At 29.2% G+C, this 16,874-nt stretch overlaps 1 protein-coding gene across 7 annotated transcripts in view; it reads right to left on the bottom strand.

Moving 5' to 3' along the window:
* Nucleotides 1-16,874, bottom strand: part of LOC135127780 (alpha-catulin) — a 264,914-nt gene that overhangs the window by 34,850 nt on the left and 213,190 nt on the right. For all 7 annotated transcript variants that reach the window (XR_010280278.1, XM_064054388.1, XM_064054393.1 and 4 more), the window contains 4 exons: nt 14,227-14,387; nt 13,957-14,166; nt 4,588-4,822; nt 4,129-4,298 (listed from right to left, as the gene is read on the bottom strand). Coding sequence is in view for 6 of the 7 variants with exons in the window: in XM_064054388.1 (XP_063910458.1) it covers nt 4,129-4,298; nt 4,588-4,822; nt 13,957-14,166; nt 14,227-14,387 (776 nt within the window). In the remaining variant the exon portion in view is untranslated. The remainder of the gene's footprint in view (nt 1-4,128; nt 4,299-4,587; nt 4,823-13,956; nt 14,167-14,226; nt 14,388-16,874) is intronic.

Below are 16,874 nucleotides of genomic sequence, written 5' to 3'. Positions count from 1 at the left end.
TCGAAAAAAAACACAGAAAATAAAGGAAATGAAGAAACGGACAATTGTGATATAAATCGAGAAAATAAAAATTAAAAATTCGCCACACTGAAAAATAAAAATCGGAAACATGAAAAATTGTGGAAACGAAAAATTGAGAAACTGAAAATTCGAAAAAGTGAAGAAACGAAAAATTGAAAAAACGAAAGAAACAATAAAAAATAAAGGAATTGAAAAAATGAAAATTTGTGTCAAAATCGAGAAAATGAAAACTACAAAAATCGGGAAAATTAAAAAACCAAAAAATATAGATTAATTGAGAAAACGGAAAACTGAAAATTTAGAAATGTCAAAACTTGAAAATCTAAAAATTTGGAAAATTGAAAAATCGGAAAATTCAAAAATCGAAATGCCGAAAAGTAAGGGATGTAAACGAAAAACCGATAAATCGAAAAATCGAAACATCGAAAAATTCAAAAACTGAGACAATCAAAACATAGAAACATCCGAATCTCGATAAATCGAGTTCTCAAAAAATTGAAAACCACGCAAAATTCACAAATCGAAATATATATAAAACAGTCGAAAATTGAAAAATCTAAAGTGTAAAAAACGAAAAACTGAAGAATTGAAGAACTGAAAAATCCAATCTGCGAATTCGAGAAACGGTTAAATAAAAAAAAATATATGTTAATCGAAAAATCGGAAAACTGAAAATTTAGCAATGTTAAAATTTGAAAAACTGTAAAATAGAAATACTGAAGAACTGGAAAATCCAAAAAACCAGAAACTGAAAAATCTAAAATTGAAAACACTGAACAATTGAAATATTACAAAATTGACAAATCGAAACTCCAGAATTTAAAAAAATTGAAAAATCGGATAACTGAAAAATTGAAACATCGAAAAATTGGAAAATCGAAAAACCGAGAAATTCAAAAATCGAAATATCGAGAAAAAGAAAAAAGTTGAGAAACTGAGCAATCAAAACATCAAAACATCTGAATTCGATAAATCGAGAAATAAAAAAAAATTAATCATTTTTAAAAAGAAAAATTAAAACATCGAAAAGTTGAAAAAAAATTAAGAAATCGAAGTATAAAACTGTCGAAAATTTGAGAAATCTAAAGTTTAACGAAAAATTGAAAATCCAAAAAGTAAAAAAGGGGTGGAAACCCAAAAACTGCAAACTGAAAAATTTAAAAATTGGAAAATCGACGAATTGGAATCGATTGGCCTGAAAATTTGAAAAATTAAAACGAAACAACACAAAATAAAGTAAATCAAAAAAAGGAAAATTGTGATCTAAAATTGAAAAAGAGAAAAATGAAAAATTGAGAAACTGAAAAATCGAAAAATGAAAATTTGTAATATTGAAAAATTGCCAAATTGAAAAACTGATGCAAACCGAAAAATTGAAGGAACGAAAAATTGAAAACTTTGTAAGTCGAGAAATTGTAAAATTAAAAAATCAAAAACAAAAAACGAAAAATTACAAAATGAAAACTTGAAAAATCTTAACAATCGAAAAAGTGAAAAATCAAAAAAAAAAAGAAATATGTATTATGAAATAGAAATATTTAAAATTAAAGAAATTGGAAAATCGGAAGACTGCAAATCCAAAAACTGCAAAGTGAAAAATTTAAAAATTGAAAAATGGAGGAACTGAAAATTCAAACCCTGAAAATTAGAAAAATTGAACAAATGAAAAATTGTAAAATCGAAAAAAAAACACAAAAAATAAAGGAAATGAAGAAACGGACAATTGTGATATAAATCGAGAAAACAAAAATTAAAAATTCGCCACACTGAAAAATAAAAATCGGGAACATGAAAAATTGAGGAACTGAAAAACAGAAAAATCGAAACCTTGGCAAGTCCAAAATGGGAAAACCAAAAAATAGATTAATTGAGAAATCAAAAAACTGAACATTTAGAAACGTCAAAACTTGAAAATTTAAAAATTTGGAAAATGAAAAATCGGAAAATTCAAAAATCGAAATGGCGAAAAGTAAAAAAAAACGAAAAGCCGATAAATCGAAAAATCGAAACATCGAAAAATTCAAAAACTGATACAATCAAAACATCGAAACATCCGAATCTCGATAAATCGAGTTCTCAAAAAATTGAAAACTCGAAAAATTCACAAATTAAAATATATATAAAAGTCGAAAATTGAAAAATCTAGAGTGTAAAGAACGAAAAACTGAAGAATTGAAGAACTGAAAAATCGAAACTGCGAATTCGAGAAACGGTAAAATAAAAAATATATATATTAATCGAAAAATCGGAAAACTGAAAATTTAGCAATGTCAAAATTTGAAAAACTGTAAAATAGAAATACTGAAGAACTGGAAAATAAAAAAATCCAGAAATCGAAAAATCCAAAATTGAAAACATCGAACAATTGAAACATCACAAAATTGAAAAATCCAAACATCAAAGAATCAAAAAAGAAAAATTCGAAAATCTAAAACTTAAAAAGCGAAAAACTGATAAATTGACAAATCGCAACTCCAGAATTTAAAAAAATTGAAAAATCGGATAACTGAAAAATTGGAAAAATTGAAAAATCGGAAAATTCAAAAATCGAAACATCGAGAAAAAGAAAAAAAATGAGAAATTGAGCAATCAAAACATCCAAACATCTGAATTCCATAAATCGAGAAATAAAAAAAAATGAAAAATTTTTAAAAAGAAAAATTAAAACATCGAAAAGTTGAAAAACAATTAAGAAATCGAAGTATAAAACTGTCGAAAATTTGAGAAATCTAAAGTTTAACGAAAAATTGAAAATCCAAAAAGTAAAAAAGGGGTGGAAACCCAAAACTGAAAAATTTGAAAATTGGAAAATCGACGAATTGGAATCGATTGGCCTGAAAATTTGAAAAACTGAAGAAACGAAAAATTGGAAAATCGAAAGAAACAACAAAAATTAAGGAAATGAAAAAACAAAAAATTGTGATATAAAATCGAGAAAATGAAAAATAAAAAATCAGGAAAATGCAAAATAAAAATCGGGGAGTTGAAAAATTGAGGGGACGGAAAATTGAAAAAGGGCACAATTAAAAATGTGAAAAATGGAAAAATGAGAAATTGTAATATTGAAAAATTGGAAAATTTGGAAGTCGACAAATTGTAAAATTGGAAAATCAAAAATAAAAAACCAAAAAGTACAAAATGAAAACTTGAAAAATCTTAAGAATCGAAAAAGTGAAAAATCAAAAAAAAAGAAATATGTATTATGAAATAGAAATATTTAAAATTAAAGAAATTGGAAAATCGGAAGACTGCAAATCCAAAAACTGCAAAGTGAAAAATTTTAAAATTGAAAAATGGACGAACTGAAAATTCAAAGCCTGAAAATTTGAAAATTTGAACAAATGAAAAATTGTGAAATCGAAACAAAAACACAGAAAATAAAGGAAACGAAGAAACGGACAATTGTGATATAAATGGAGAAAATAAAAATTAAAAATTCGCCACATTGAAAAATAAAAATCGGGAACATGAAAAATTGTGGAAACGAAAAATTGACAAATCGAAAGATACAACAAAAAATAAAGGAATTGAAAAAAAGAGAGAGAAAATGAAAATTAAAAAAATTGGGAAAATGAAAAATAAAAATCGAGAACTTGAAAAATTGAGGAAACGAAAAATTGAAAATGACAAAAATTAAAAACTGAGAATGTGAAAAATCAAAAAATAAGAAAATGTAAAATCGAAAAATTGCAAAATTAAAAAATTGCGAATCGAAAAATTGAAAAATTTAGAAGTCAAGAGACTGCAAAATTGAAAAATCAAAAATAAAAAAACGAAAAAGTTTATGATGAAAACTTGAAAATTTGAAGAAACGAAAATTTGAAAAATCGAAAGATTAAAAATTGAAAAACTTAAAATTCGAAAAAGTGAATAATAAAAAAAATATATAAAGATCATGAATGGATAATCTATATAATTTTGGGCGAGTTTTTATTATGAAAATTATTATTTTCTTATTATTTAATATAGACGGGCGCGACATTACTGTGTTCTTACATTTCAAAATCAAGGTAGATTCGTAAACCACAAAACATGTTATTGATTGAACAAGGTAATGAACGAAACAAATATAAATGTGCAATAAAAAAGTCAAAACTTTGTACTCACTATATTAGCGTAAAGCCCTAAAAGATGATCAACTTCCGTCTTTAGTCTTTCACTACTTTCTAGAATGGCTTCTCTATGTTCATGGCTAGTATAGGCACTATCAGTGAAATCCTGAGTTCTTTCTAAGACAGCTTCTAGAGCAGCTGGAAGAGTTTCTTGACAGGAATGATCTACAACAAATCGCAAGTTACTCCACGTTATCACCACACCGCAAAAAACCCTTAGTAAACTCTCTCCTCACACTTAACAAATTTAACAACGTCACATTCACCCTTCATCCGACACATTCCACACTCGTTTACTCCACGCACAAACTTTCTTTGCAAGCATCTGCAGCCATTCCGGCAAACGGACAAAATACGTCAAACCCGAGCGCGAGAAAACGACACGAAAATTTCGCAAACGACATTTCTCAGAGCACAACGCGCACAATAATCCTCTCTTCCGAGCTATTATTACCCATTGTAACTTTATTCAGCTCCAGTAGATGTTGCAGATGCCGCATGCAGGCGTAGGCGCTCCCTCGGTCGCTCTCTAATTCCTCCCCATGAGTGGTCCGACAAGACGTCTCGCTCGAATTTAAAACGCCATCTTTCACGACGAAATGTATCAGATCCATCGCTCTTCTCATTTGACAAAAGACCGTATCGCGATTCTCCCTCGATGAGCTGCAGTCGGGGTGCCTCAAGCATGTCTGCAAACAGAAAAAATTCGATGGGGGATATCAAGGAACACGTCGTTAGTTTGCCTTACGTGTCTACCCTTTAACTTATGACATACATTAACCGAATTTTTTTTTTTGCTCCTAACTTGTTACATTATGTTTTACTGTATGTTTCATTTAACACATATTTTTTTATTAATTGTGCTTAATGTTTGAGTATATTAACAAAATAATACTTGCATTTTGGGTTTGTTGTTATTTTTATGTTTTGGAAACACTGTGTCCTACTTTCTATGGATTTTTAAATGTTTTTTGTGACAAATTTCTGTGTTTATTTTCGATACATTGTATGATATTAACACTGAGATCGAAACATAAAAAAATCATAAAACCGAAAAAGTGAAAAATTGAGAAAGGTATAATTTAAATAAATTTCAATTTCTCGACGTTTCCATTTTTCAATTTTTGGTTGTTCCGATTTTTTCGATTTTTTTTTAGTTTTTTTCCAATTTTTGTCAGTTTTAGAGATCTTCAATTTATCGATTGTTTTATCTTAAAATTTGTTAATTTTTTGTAATTTTTAATGTTCAAGTTATGATTTTCAACTTTTAGATTTCCCGATTTTTCGACCTCTCGAATTTTCCATTTCTCGATTTTTCGAAGTTTCAGTTTTTCAATTTCTCGATGTTCTGATTTCGCGGTTTTTCAATTTTTCGACTTTCCGGCTTTTCAAGTTTTATATTTTTCGATTTTCTAGCTTTTCGGTGTTTCGATTTTTTAATTTTTAGATTTCACATTTTTTTTTTATTTCAGTTTGGAATTTTTTAATATCTTCATGTCTCAGTTTCTTGATTTTTCAATTTTTAAATTTTTAAATTCTGGAATTTTCGATTTCTCTATTTTTAAATGTTACATTTTTCAATTCTTCGAATTTCCAATTTTCGCTGTTTCGATTTTGCGACTTTTCAGTTCTTCGATTTTTTGAGTTTTTTGATTTTTTATTTTTCGATTTTAGTGACAAATTTTTGTGTTTATTTTCGATACATTGTATGAAATTAACACTGAGAAAACAAATGAAAAATTAAAATAATCGAAAATAAATTTGAAAAATCGAAAAATTTTAAAAATCGAGTCAAGAAATCGAAGCATAAAAAAATCGTAAAACCGAAAAATTGACAAATTGAGAAATGTATAATTTAATTAAATCTCATTTCTCCACGTTTCAGTTTTTCAATTTTTGAATGTTTCGATTTTTTGATTTCTCGTTTTTTTCGAGTTTTCGATTTTCGGCTTTTCGATTAATAGCGTTCGATTTTTTTTTAGTTTTCCAGTTTTTCAATTTCCCAATTTTGCGTCGTATCAGTTTTAGAGATCTTCAATTTACCGATTTTTTTTATGTTAAAATGTGTTAATTTTTTGTCATTTTTAATTTTCAAGTCATCATTTTCAACTTTTCGATTTACCGAATTTTCAACGCCTCGAATTTTCCATTTCTCGATTTTTCGATGTTTCAGTTTTTCAATTTCTCGATGTTCTGATTTTGCGGTTTTTCAATTTTTCGACTTTCCGGCTTTTCAAGTTATATATTTTTCGATTTTCTAGTTTTCGGTGTTTCAATTTTTCAATTTTTAGATTTCACATTTTTTATTTCAGTTTGGAATTTTTTAATATCTCGATGTCTCAGTTTTTTGATTTTTTAATTTTAAAATTTTTAAATTCTGGAATTTTCGATTTCTCTATTTTTAAACGTTAGATTTTTCAATTTTTCAAATTTCCAATTTTCGCTGTTTCGATTTTGCGACTTTTCAGTTCTTCGATTTTTGAGTTTTTTGTTTTTTTTATTTTTCGATTTTAGTGACAAATTTTTGTGTTTATTTTCGATACATTGTATGAAAAATCGAAAAATTTTAAAAATGGAAAAATGTATAATTTAAAAAATTGAAAAATTGAAATATAGAAATATCGAAGAACGGAAAATCGAAAAATCCAAACATCAAAAAATCGAAAAAATGAAAAATTTGGAAATCCAAAATCTAAAAAATCGTATAAAAGAAAAATCGTATAACAGAAAAATCGAAAAGTAAAAAATCGAAAACCCGAGATATCGAAAAAAACAAAAGATCGAGAAATCGAGAAGTCGAAATAGGCCAAAATCGAAAAATCGAAAAGTTAAAAAATTCGAAATTCGTAAAATCTAAAACCGGGAAAAAACGAAAAAACGGAAAAATGGGAAAACTGAGAAACCGAAATAGGTCAAAACAAAAAATTGAGAACTGAACAATGAAAGTATCGAAGCATCCGAATCTCGATAAATCGAGAAATAATAAATAATATTCTGCGCTATGCGTCCGGAGAGTGCGGACGTTTCCAACAATCCCTCTGGGGATGCGTGTAAGAAATGTAAAATTATACCCGTGACAGGGCTTAAATGTGTTAAGTGCAATTCGCTCAGTCATCCCAGCTGTGTGAAATTATTAAAAAATGTGCAGTACCTAGGTGATGCGCAAATAATCTGTTGCGATAATGGTGAAAGTGTGGATAATGCAAGTAACAAGTCGCAAATATTTGAATTTTCCCATGAAGATATTGAAAATTAATGCATGAAATTGAGTTGTTGCGTATGGAAGTTCGAGATTTAAAAGAAACTAATGTGGACTTGATTAAATTAATGACACAAAGCAACCCCAGTCTTGCTCCAAAGCTCTTTTCTTCTCAAGAAATAAAATCTACAGTTCCTAAATGGTCGTCAGTCGTTACACAATCAATTGATAAGCCAAGTCAGTCATTACATTTTCCGAATTTTCGTGATAAAGTTGATGTGAACTTGAATAAACCTTTCACTGAAGGTGAGAGAAGCACCGATAACGATAACAAGAACAGTGCAAGAAATCGTGGAAAGAAAATTCAAAAAAAGGAGTCAACTACTGTTACCAATAAACAAACAGATGAATTTCGTGTGAGTAGGGACGACGAAATAAATTTTCATGACAAAGTGGAAAATCCGTGGATGGAACTAAGAAGAAATCGAAGCAATCGTAGAAAACAAGTACCCACTATAACTGGAACTTCGAAGCAAGAAGATGATGGTGAATTTCGTTCTACTTACGTTAAAAGAGCATGGTTCTACGTCGGAAAAGTTGTCAAAAACATTGAGACTAGTAGTGTCAAAGCTTATATAACCAAAAAGTTGTCCACTGATGAGGTCATAGTCGAAAATCTTAAGCTGCAGGGAACATATGATGCCTTTAAAGTTGGTGTAAACTTTAGTCTGAAGGACAATTTATTACGTGAAGATTTTTGGCCACAAGGTGTGTGTGTAAGACGGTTTAATTTTCCAAAGAAGAATTTTTTAGGAAAAAATGCAGGGACGGAGTTAATTTGAAGAAACTCCATCATGAAGAGAGCGACGAATGTTACTTTAAACTAAACCGGCCCAACAGTTGTGGTAATGATTATCTACCTATTTATTACCAAAATGTTCGCAGCATTAGGTCGAGAGTTAATGAGGTATTTTTTTGTTTAAATGTTTCGGATTATGATGTCATTTGTTTAACTGAGTCATGGCTTGACTCATCAATCAGTAATTGTGAATTTATGCCATCTAGTTATTGTGTGTTTCGTGCCGATCGTAATTTTACATGTAGTAATCGGCAAAGAGGTGGAGGGGTGGTCTTAGCAGTTAGTGACAAATTTCCTGTGTCGAGTGTTGATTTATCAGTTTTCGACGCTTTTCATCTTATTGATATAGTTGCTTGTAAGTTATGTTGTGGACGTAGTTCTTTATTTATTTTTGTGATATATATTCCTCCGGATGTGTCCATTCAAGAATATGAATTATTTTTAGAATGTTTTGAAAATATTGCTGTTGAATTAGATAATATTCTTATAATTGGTGACTTCAATGCTCCTACTTTTTCGAATAATGTAAAGGATTCAAAATCTAATTTAGTATTTAATATGATGTCTTTTTTGAACCTTACACAGTATAACAATATTCGTAACTGTAATAAGGTATTACTGGACTTAGTTTTTACCAATTACGGCAAATGTTTGGTTGAACAGGACACCTGTCCTATTGTGCCAGAAGATCGACACCATCCTGCGCTTAATATTAATTTGGTTTTAAAAACTGGTACCTACGAAAATTTGTCTATGTGTACAGATGTAAAAACTTATAACTTTAAAAAGGCGGACTATGTTTCTTTATATAATGGTCTATTAACCACTAATTGGGATGTCCTGTATGAGTCCACTAATGTGAATAGTGCCTGTGAGACGTTATACAGAATATTGTACTCATTGTTTGATAAACATGTACCATTGTTTAAATGTTCCAAATTCAGTTTCCCGAGTTGGTATACTACTGAACTTAGACAACAAATCATTCTGAAGCATAAAGTGTTTAGAGAAATCAAACGAAAGCCTTCCTGTCATCTTCGAAATCACTTCAGTTCTTTACGTCGTATTGTTAAACAACTCTTGCGTCGGGATTTTAATAACTACATTAAAAATGTTCAGCATGCTTTACTGCGTGATCCTAAATACTTCTGGTCGTATATCAAAGAAAAAAAGGGGCGCTCCAATATTCCCAATAAAGTTCACCTTAACCATAATTTTCATGATAACCCAGCTGATATTGTTAATTGCTTTGCTAAATTCTTTTCTTCGTCTTTTCATAATCCTTCATTGAATAGTTTTGCTCATTCAAGTCAGCTTACAGGTATTAGTAATAGTTGCATTAATGTGGTTATTTCTGAAGATGATGTAAGCAGGGCAATAAAATTACTTAAGGATAGTCAAGTTGCTGGAGATGATCAAGTTCCCAGTTTTCTGGTTAAAGACTGTTCTAATGTTTTCGTTAAGCCCCTAATGCATATCTTTAATATAATTTTAAAAACTTCATGCTTTCCGGATAAGTGGAAAACCGCCAAGATTGTGCCCATTTTCAAGAGTGGTGATGTTTCAGCAGTGAGCAATTATAGACCTATTTCGTTGCTGTGCAATTTTTCAAAAATATTTGAACGTATTCTTTTTAATCAGATCTCCTTCCAAACTAAGTTGTTAGTAAATGAGGGCCAACATGGGTTTACCATGGGCAGATCCACTTTAACGAATTTAACTTGCTATTCCCAAGATATATCTCAGGCTTTGGATAACAGAGGTCAATTGGACGTGATGTATGGTGATTTTTCAAAGGCCTTTGACAGAGTCAACCACCAGCTCTTATTAAGAAAGCTGTCGAATATTGGTTTCTCTAATTCTCTCACAAATCTTTTTGAATCTTATTTGACTAAGCGCAACAATTTTGTGGTAGTAAATGGATTTAAGTCCAACAGTTACATCACAGCTGCTGGAGTGCCGCAGGGCTCCACTCTTGGTCCTTTGCTATTCACATTATTTATTAACGATGTGCTAGATTGTATTCGCTACTCAAAAGTTCTCATTTTCGCAGATGATATTAAAATATACCGTGAAATTAGTGGTAATAGTGACTCCTTGCTTCTTCAAAAAGACATAAATAATTTGGTTTCTTGGTCATTGCTCAACTTTTTACCTTTAAATGAGAATAAATCCTTTATTATTTCGTTCACACACAAGCTTAATGTATGCGACTTTGATTACAAAATCAATCATCACAGCTTACAGAAATGCTCTTCCATTTTGGATTTAGGTGTTTTGTATGATAATAAGTTCAGTTTTGCAGAACATGTGGAGAGCATTACTTCACAAGCTAAAAGATCACTAGGGTTCCTTATTAGAAACTGCAAAGATTTCACTAGCATTCAAGCTTTGAAAACTTTGTTCTATGCTTTGGTGCGCTCTAAATTAGAATACTGTGCGTTAGCTTGGTTTCCTTATTACAACTATCAAGTAGTATGCCTTGAGAACATACAGCGCAGATTTTTAAAGTACCTCTATTTTAAGGAACAGAAAACATGGCCAACGAGAAATTATCCGCAAACAGCTCTACTAGAAAAATTTGATATGAGTTCATTATTTTGTAGACGTGTTACTGGCGTTATCGTCTTTTTATATAAATTATTAAATAATCAAATTGATTGCAGGGCCTTAACTAATTCTTTGTCCTTTCTGGTACCTAGAACTAGCAGCAGGCATTCTGTAACACTATACACTAGCATTGCTAGAACTAATTTTGGGAGAAAAGCACCGATATATCTAATAAGCTATTTTTTAAAAGAAATAGAAATGAATTCCGATTTTGACATTTTTAACACTAGCCTTAAGTCTATAAAAGACACTGTTAGAATTAAGCTTAAGTAGTTTACACTTTACTTTCAGATATGGTTTTCATACTGTTGTATTTTAATTTAAGTTATTTATTTCTTGATGTATATGCCTAGATTTACAGATTGTGTGTTTGATTTTTGATATTGCAGATAAATGTAGGTATTTATTTCGGCTTTAATTTATTCATTCATTCATTTATTTCTATTTTAATTTTATTTAAGTTAAGTTACTGTTCTTATGTTTTATTATATTGAGATCTTTGATTATTTATGCATTTAATTTATTAATTTGTTATTTTCTTTGATTCTGAATTGTTGTCATTGTTTTTATATTCTTTATAATTGTCCTGTAACTGGAATGTGTAGTTCTGTTGGGCAATAAACTTTATTTATTTATTTATTTATTTATTTATTTAAATAACAACATTGAAAAATCAAAAATTGAAAAAATTAAAAATTAAAAAATCGATCATTCGAAAAACTCGAGGAATTGAAAGATTTGAAATTTCAAAGAACTGAAAATCAAAAAACTGAGAAATTAAAAAACTAAAAATTGAGAAATTGAAAAATCAAAAAAGTGAGGTCGAAAAATCGAAACCTAAAAAATCGAAAAATTGAAGAACTGAAGAACTGGAAAACCGCAACAGTTGAAAGTCAAGAAAAGGAAAAATCAGAACATCGATTAATTGAAAAACCGAAAAATTGAGAATTTAGAAAAGTCAAAAATTGAAAAATCGAAATATCTAAAAATCGTAAAATTGTAGAGGAGAAAAATTGGAAAAACGTAAAATTGAAACATCGGAAAATTGAGAAATCAAGAAATTGAAAAATTGTAAAATCGAAAAATTGAATAATGAATAAACTGAAAAATCCCAAAACTGAAATTTTCAAAAATTGAAAAATAAAAGAAAAACTGAAAAATTCCAAAACTGAAATGCCCAAAAACTGATAAATTAAGAAATTGAATAACTGAGAAATCAAAAAATCAAAAAAGTGAAGTCGAAAAATCGAAACCTTAAAAAATCGGAAAATTGAAAAATCAAAAACCTAAAAAATCGAAAAATTGAAGAATTGAAGAACTCGAAAATCCAAACAGTTGAAAGTCAAGAAATGGAAAAATCAAAACATCGATTAATTGAAAATCGAAAAATTAAATAATCTGAAAAATCCCAAAACTGAAAGTTAGAAAAATTTTAAAAATGAAAAAAAACTCAAGAATGAAAAAACTGAAAAAGACAAAAAAGCGAAGTCAAAAATGGAATTATTTAAAAATCGTAAAACTGGAAGAGGAGAAAAATTGGAAAAACGTAAAATTGAAACAACGAAAAATTGAAAAATAGCAAAATCGAAAAAATGGATAATAAAACAAACTGAAATTTTGGAAAATTGAAAAATGAAAGAAAAAGTGAAAAGTCCCAAATCCAAAATATACAAAAACCGAGAAATTAAAAAATTGAAATCTTAAAAAATCGGAAAATTGAAAAATCAAAAGCCTGAAAAATCGAAAAATTGAAGAATTGAATAACTGGAAAATCGAAACAGTTGAAAACCAAAAAATGGGAAAATGAACTGAAAAATCGAAAAATTGGCAATTTAGAAAAGTCAAAATTGAAAAATCGCAAAATCGAAATATCGTAAAATTGAAAATCGAGAAATTATAAAATCGAAAAATTGAATAATCAATAATCTGAAAAATCCCAAAACTGAAATTTCGAAAAATTAAAAAATGAAAGAAAAATTGAAGAATAAAAAAAACTGATAAATTGAGAAATCAAAGTCAGAAAAGTGAAATCAAAAATCGAAATATTTAAAAATTGTAAAATTGAAGAAGAAAAAAATTGGAAAAACGTAAAATTGAAACATCGGAAAATTGAGAAATCGAATAATTGTAAAATCTAAAAATTGAATAATCAATAATCTAAAAAATCCCAAAACCGAAATTTCGAAAAATTGAAACATTGAGAAATCAAAAAGTCAGAAAAGTGAAGTCAAAAATCAAAATATTTAAAAATCGTAAAATTGAAGAGGAGCAAAATTGGAAACACGTAAAACTGAAACATCGGAAAATTGAAACTGAAATTAATTTGATTTCCGCGTCGGAACGATTTACGCCTGAAATCGTGTTGTAAATTATAGGCCCGTTTTCTTTTCTTTAAACAAATTGTTTAAAACCCAACACAGGGTTAGTTTTTCGAATTTATAATTTTAATCTTCAAGCAGAAATGACATATTTAAAGTATTATCAGTAGGGAATAAATTTGACATGCTGACTGAAGCAACGTATTTACTATTGCCAGGAAGTAAATGGAGAACACTTGGAACATCTATTGTAAAATTATTGTTTTTTAAATGTTAATTTGATCTTTTTTCAGTAATGTAATCTTTTATTTAAATTTTTCAAAAGCTTTCACAACAATGTATTTACTATTTACGATCATTAAATCGGAGTATTGTTAGTTCCCGAATATTTTGTAAATTATTTGGAAATGAAGTATAAAATCTGAAAAAATTGCAGAAAATAGGACTTGAGATTTCAAAAAGATTCAACAAACCGTTCTCGCAATTTTCAACTGTTTCCATATTTTTTCTTATTGCCTCTTCTCGTTTTGCCAAGTTAAGGGCTAGCAATCAATCAAATTCTCTACTTCGAAGGAAAATTTTAGCTTGGCACTAGTCGGAATTTCAATACACTCAACAAACACAAAATGTTTATTAGAGTTCTACAAATCTGAAAGCGATGACAAACGAATTCGTAGACGAGTCGCAAATTCAATGAACTTTTCACCTATGTTCCGAAACTGAACAACTAAACCCTTTTGTAAATACCGAACTTGCTAAAATATTGTCAGTTTCCCTCCCGCCGCCTAATCAATCACAGCCTCTCTAAATCCTCAAATAAATCGCCATATCACTCACCTTACTCGAAGTGAGTAACATCATCGTCGATCTTTCCAAAACCTGCCTGGCTGCGGCCATCTGTGCCCTCCTTCGCTCATCCTTCAAGTCGTTCTGCCTGTCACCGGTTAAATGGGCTAATTCGACCATTTCCGCGCCGAATTGACTGAACGCCTTCACGAATTCCGTGAAATTGTTGACGGATTCTAAACGATCTAAGCTATGCGAGACCTGGCACAGGAGATAGTTTATTCAATGAGGAGTTTGGGAGAAACGGGCGGTTTGAGGTACCTTGTCTTTTGCCAGAAGCAGCTGCTTTACCACAACGATGTCGGCTAAAAGTAGGACTCGAGTGATGGCTCCCAGAAGACATCTTGCGGCGCGAACCAGGGTTGTGCGGTCCGGGAGGACCTCTTCGTCGGTTTCCTCGCAAATCTGCTCGATTATTCCGCCTGCGAAGAAGAGGAAAAACGGTGAAGAAATTCTCGGAACAACTGTGGTGGTGATAAATATAGCGGGGTTAATAAATTTCCGGGATTGGTTCGCTCAGACAGAATTAGGACGCAGTTAGTGATATATATTGAAATTTCAAATATTAACAGATGTGACAAATATTTTCTACAAAAAAAAAATCGAGAACTCGCATTATAGCTTATTGCATTGTTTAATTAAAAAAATCTGTGAAATAAATATAGTTCTATGGTATTTAAAACCGTGGTGACAACCAAATGAAAGATATAAATCATAAAATATACCAAGGAAATTAAAAAACAAAGACACATTATGTGTGCCTTTTATAATATACCAAATCTAGAGGCGTTTACAGACTTATGAGTCCCTAAGGTAACATCGGACTTAAAATAGGAAAATTTAAAGATAAACCTGCAAAAATTGGCTTGAAAAATTACTGTTCTGAATTTAACAAAGAAATCACGACATATTAAGGTCCAGTAGTCAAGCTAAGTCAAGTAAGGTCAAGTCAAGTCAGGTCAGAACAAGTCACGTCAAGTCAGGTCAGGTCGAGTCGAGTCGAGTCAAGTTAGGTCAAATCAACTCAAGTAAAGTCAAGTCAGATCAAGTCCAGTCAGGTCAATAGTTTTAACGGATTATTTCATAATAATTTCTAGGAACAAAAAAATGTCATCAGCATTACTTCAAGTAAATTGGTAATTTTTAGAAATTGTTAAAATTTCCATGACATCAGAAAACATAAGAGTGATTTCGGCAAATGAGGTATCCTCTAAGAAAAGAGAGGGCGGGTGGGCGGGGCAAGTACCTGTTAAGATAAAACTGATCAATAAAAAAAGTGAAGTCGATAAATCCAAACTTTAAAAAATTAGAAAATTGAAAAATTAGAAACCTAAAAAATCGAAAAATTGAAAAATTGAAGAACTGGAAAGTCGAAACAGTCGAAAGTCAAGAAGTGGAAAAATAAAAACATCGCAAAAATTGAGAATTTAGAAAACTCAAAAATTGAAAAAAGGAAAAATTGAAAATCGAGAAAGTAAAAAATTGTAAAATCGAAAAATTGAATAATCAATAATCTGAAAAATTCCAAAACTGAAAGTTCGAAAAATTGAAAAATGAAAGAAAACTGAAGAATATAAAAACTGAAAGATTGAGAAATGAAAAAGACAAAAAAGTGAAGTCAAAAATCGAAATATTTAAAAATCGTAATATTGAAGAGGAGAAAAATTGGAAAAACGTAAAATTGAAACATCGGAAAATTGAGGAGTCGAAAAAATTGAAAATCGTGAAATTGAAAAATAGCAAAATCGAAAAATTGATTAATAAACAAACTGAAAAATCCCAAAACTGAAATTTTAAAAAATAGAAAAATGAAAGAAAAACTGAAAAATCCCAAAACTAAAATATACAAGAACTGAGAAATTAAAAAATTGAAGTCAAAAAATCGAAACCGTAAAAATCGGAAAATTGAAAAATCAAAAAACAAAAAATAGAAAAATTGAAGAATTGAAGACCTGGAAAATCGAACCAGTGGAAAGTCAAGAAATGGGAAAATTAACTGACACATCGGAAAATTGAAAATCGAGAAATTGTAAAATCGTGAATAATAATAATCAATAATTTGAAAAATCCCAAAACTGAAATTTCGAAAAATTAAAAAATGAAAGAAAAATTGAAGAATAAAAAAAATGAAAAATCTCAAAACTGAAATATGCAAAAACTGAGAAACCAAAAAATTGAAAAATTGAGAAATCAAAGTCAGAAAAGTGAAGTCAAAAATCGAACTATTTAAAAATCGTAAAATTGAGGAGAAAAAAAAAATGAAAAAATGTAACATTGAAACATCGGAAAATTGAGGGATTAAAAAATTGAAAATCGTGAAATTGAAAAATAGCAAAATCTAAAAATTGATTAATAAACAAGGTGAAAGATCCCAAAATTGAAATTTTAAAAAATTAAAAATGAAAGAAAAACTGAAAAATCCCAAAACCAAAATATACATGAACTGAGAAATTAAAAAATTGAAGTCAAAAATCGAAACCTTAAAAAATCGGAAAATTGAAAAATCAAAAAACAAAAAAATAGAAAAAATGAAGAAATGAAGAACTGGAAAATCGAAACAGTAGTAAGTCAAGAAATGGGAAAATTAACTGACACATCGGAAAATTGAAAATCGAGAAATTGTAAAATCATGAATAATCAATAATTTGAAAAATCCCAAAACTGAAATTTCGAAAAATTAAAAAATGAAAGAAAAATTGAAGAATAAAAAAAAAATGAAAAAACTCAAAACTGAAATATCCAAAAACTGAGAAATCAAAAAATTGAAAAATTGAGAATTTAAAGTCAGAAAAGTGCCCTCAAAAATCGAAATATTTAAAAATCGTAAAATTGAAGAGGAGAAAAATTGGAAATTTACGATTTTGAAACATCGGAAAATTGAGAAACCGAAAAATTAAAAATCGTGAAAC

The sequence above is a fragment of the Zophobas morio genome, unplaced genomic scaffold (assembly GCF_036711695.1).
Source record: "Zophobas morio isolate AGI-343-1 ecotype UQ-CSIRO unplaced genomic scaffold, CSIRO_AGI_Zmor_V1 ptg000012l, whole genome shotgun sequence".
Classification (NCBI taxonomy): domain Eukaryota; kingdom Metazoa; phylum Arthropoda; class Insecta; order Coleoptera; family Tenebrionidae; genus Zophobas; species Zophobas morio.
Note: the sequence above shows the minus strand (reverse complement) of the source record. Positions and strands in the feature narration are given on the sequence as shown.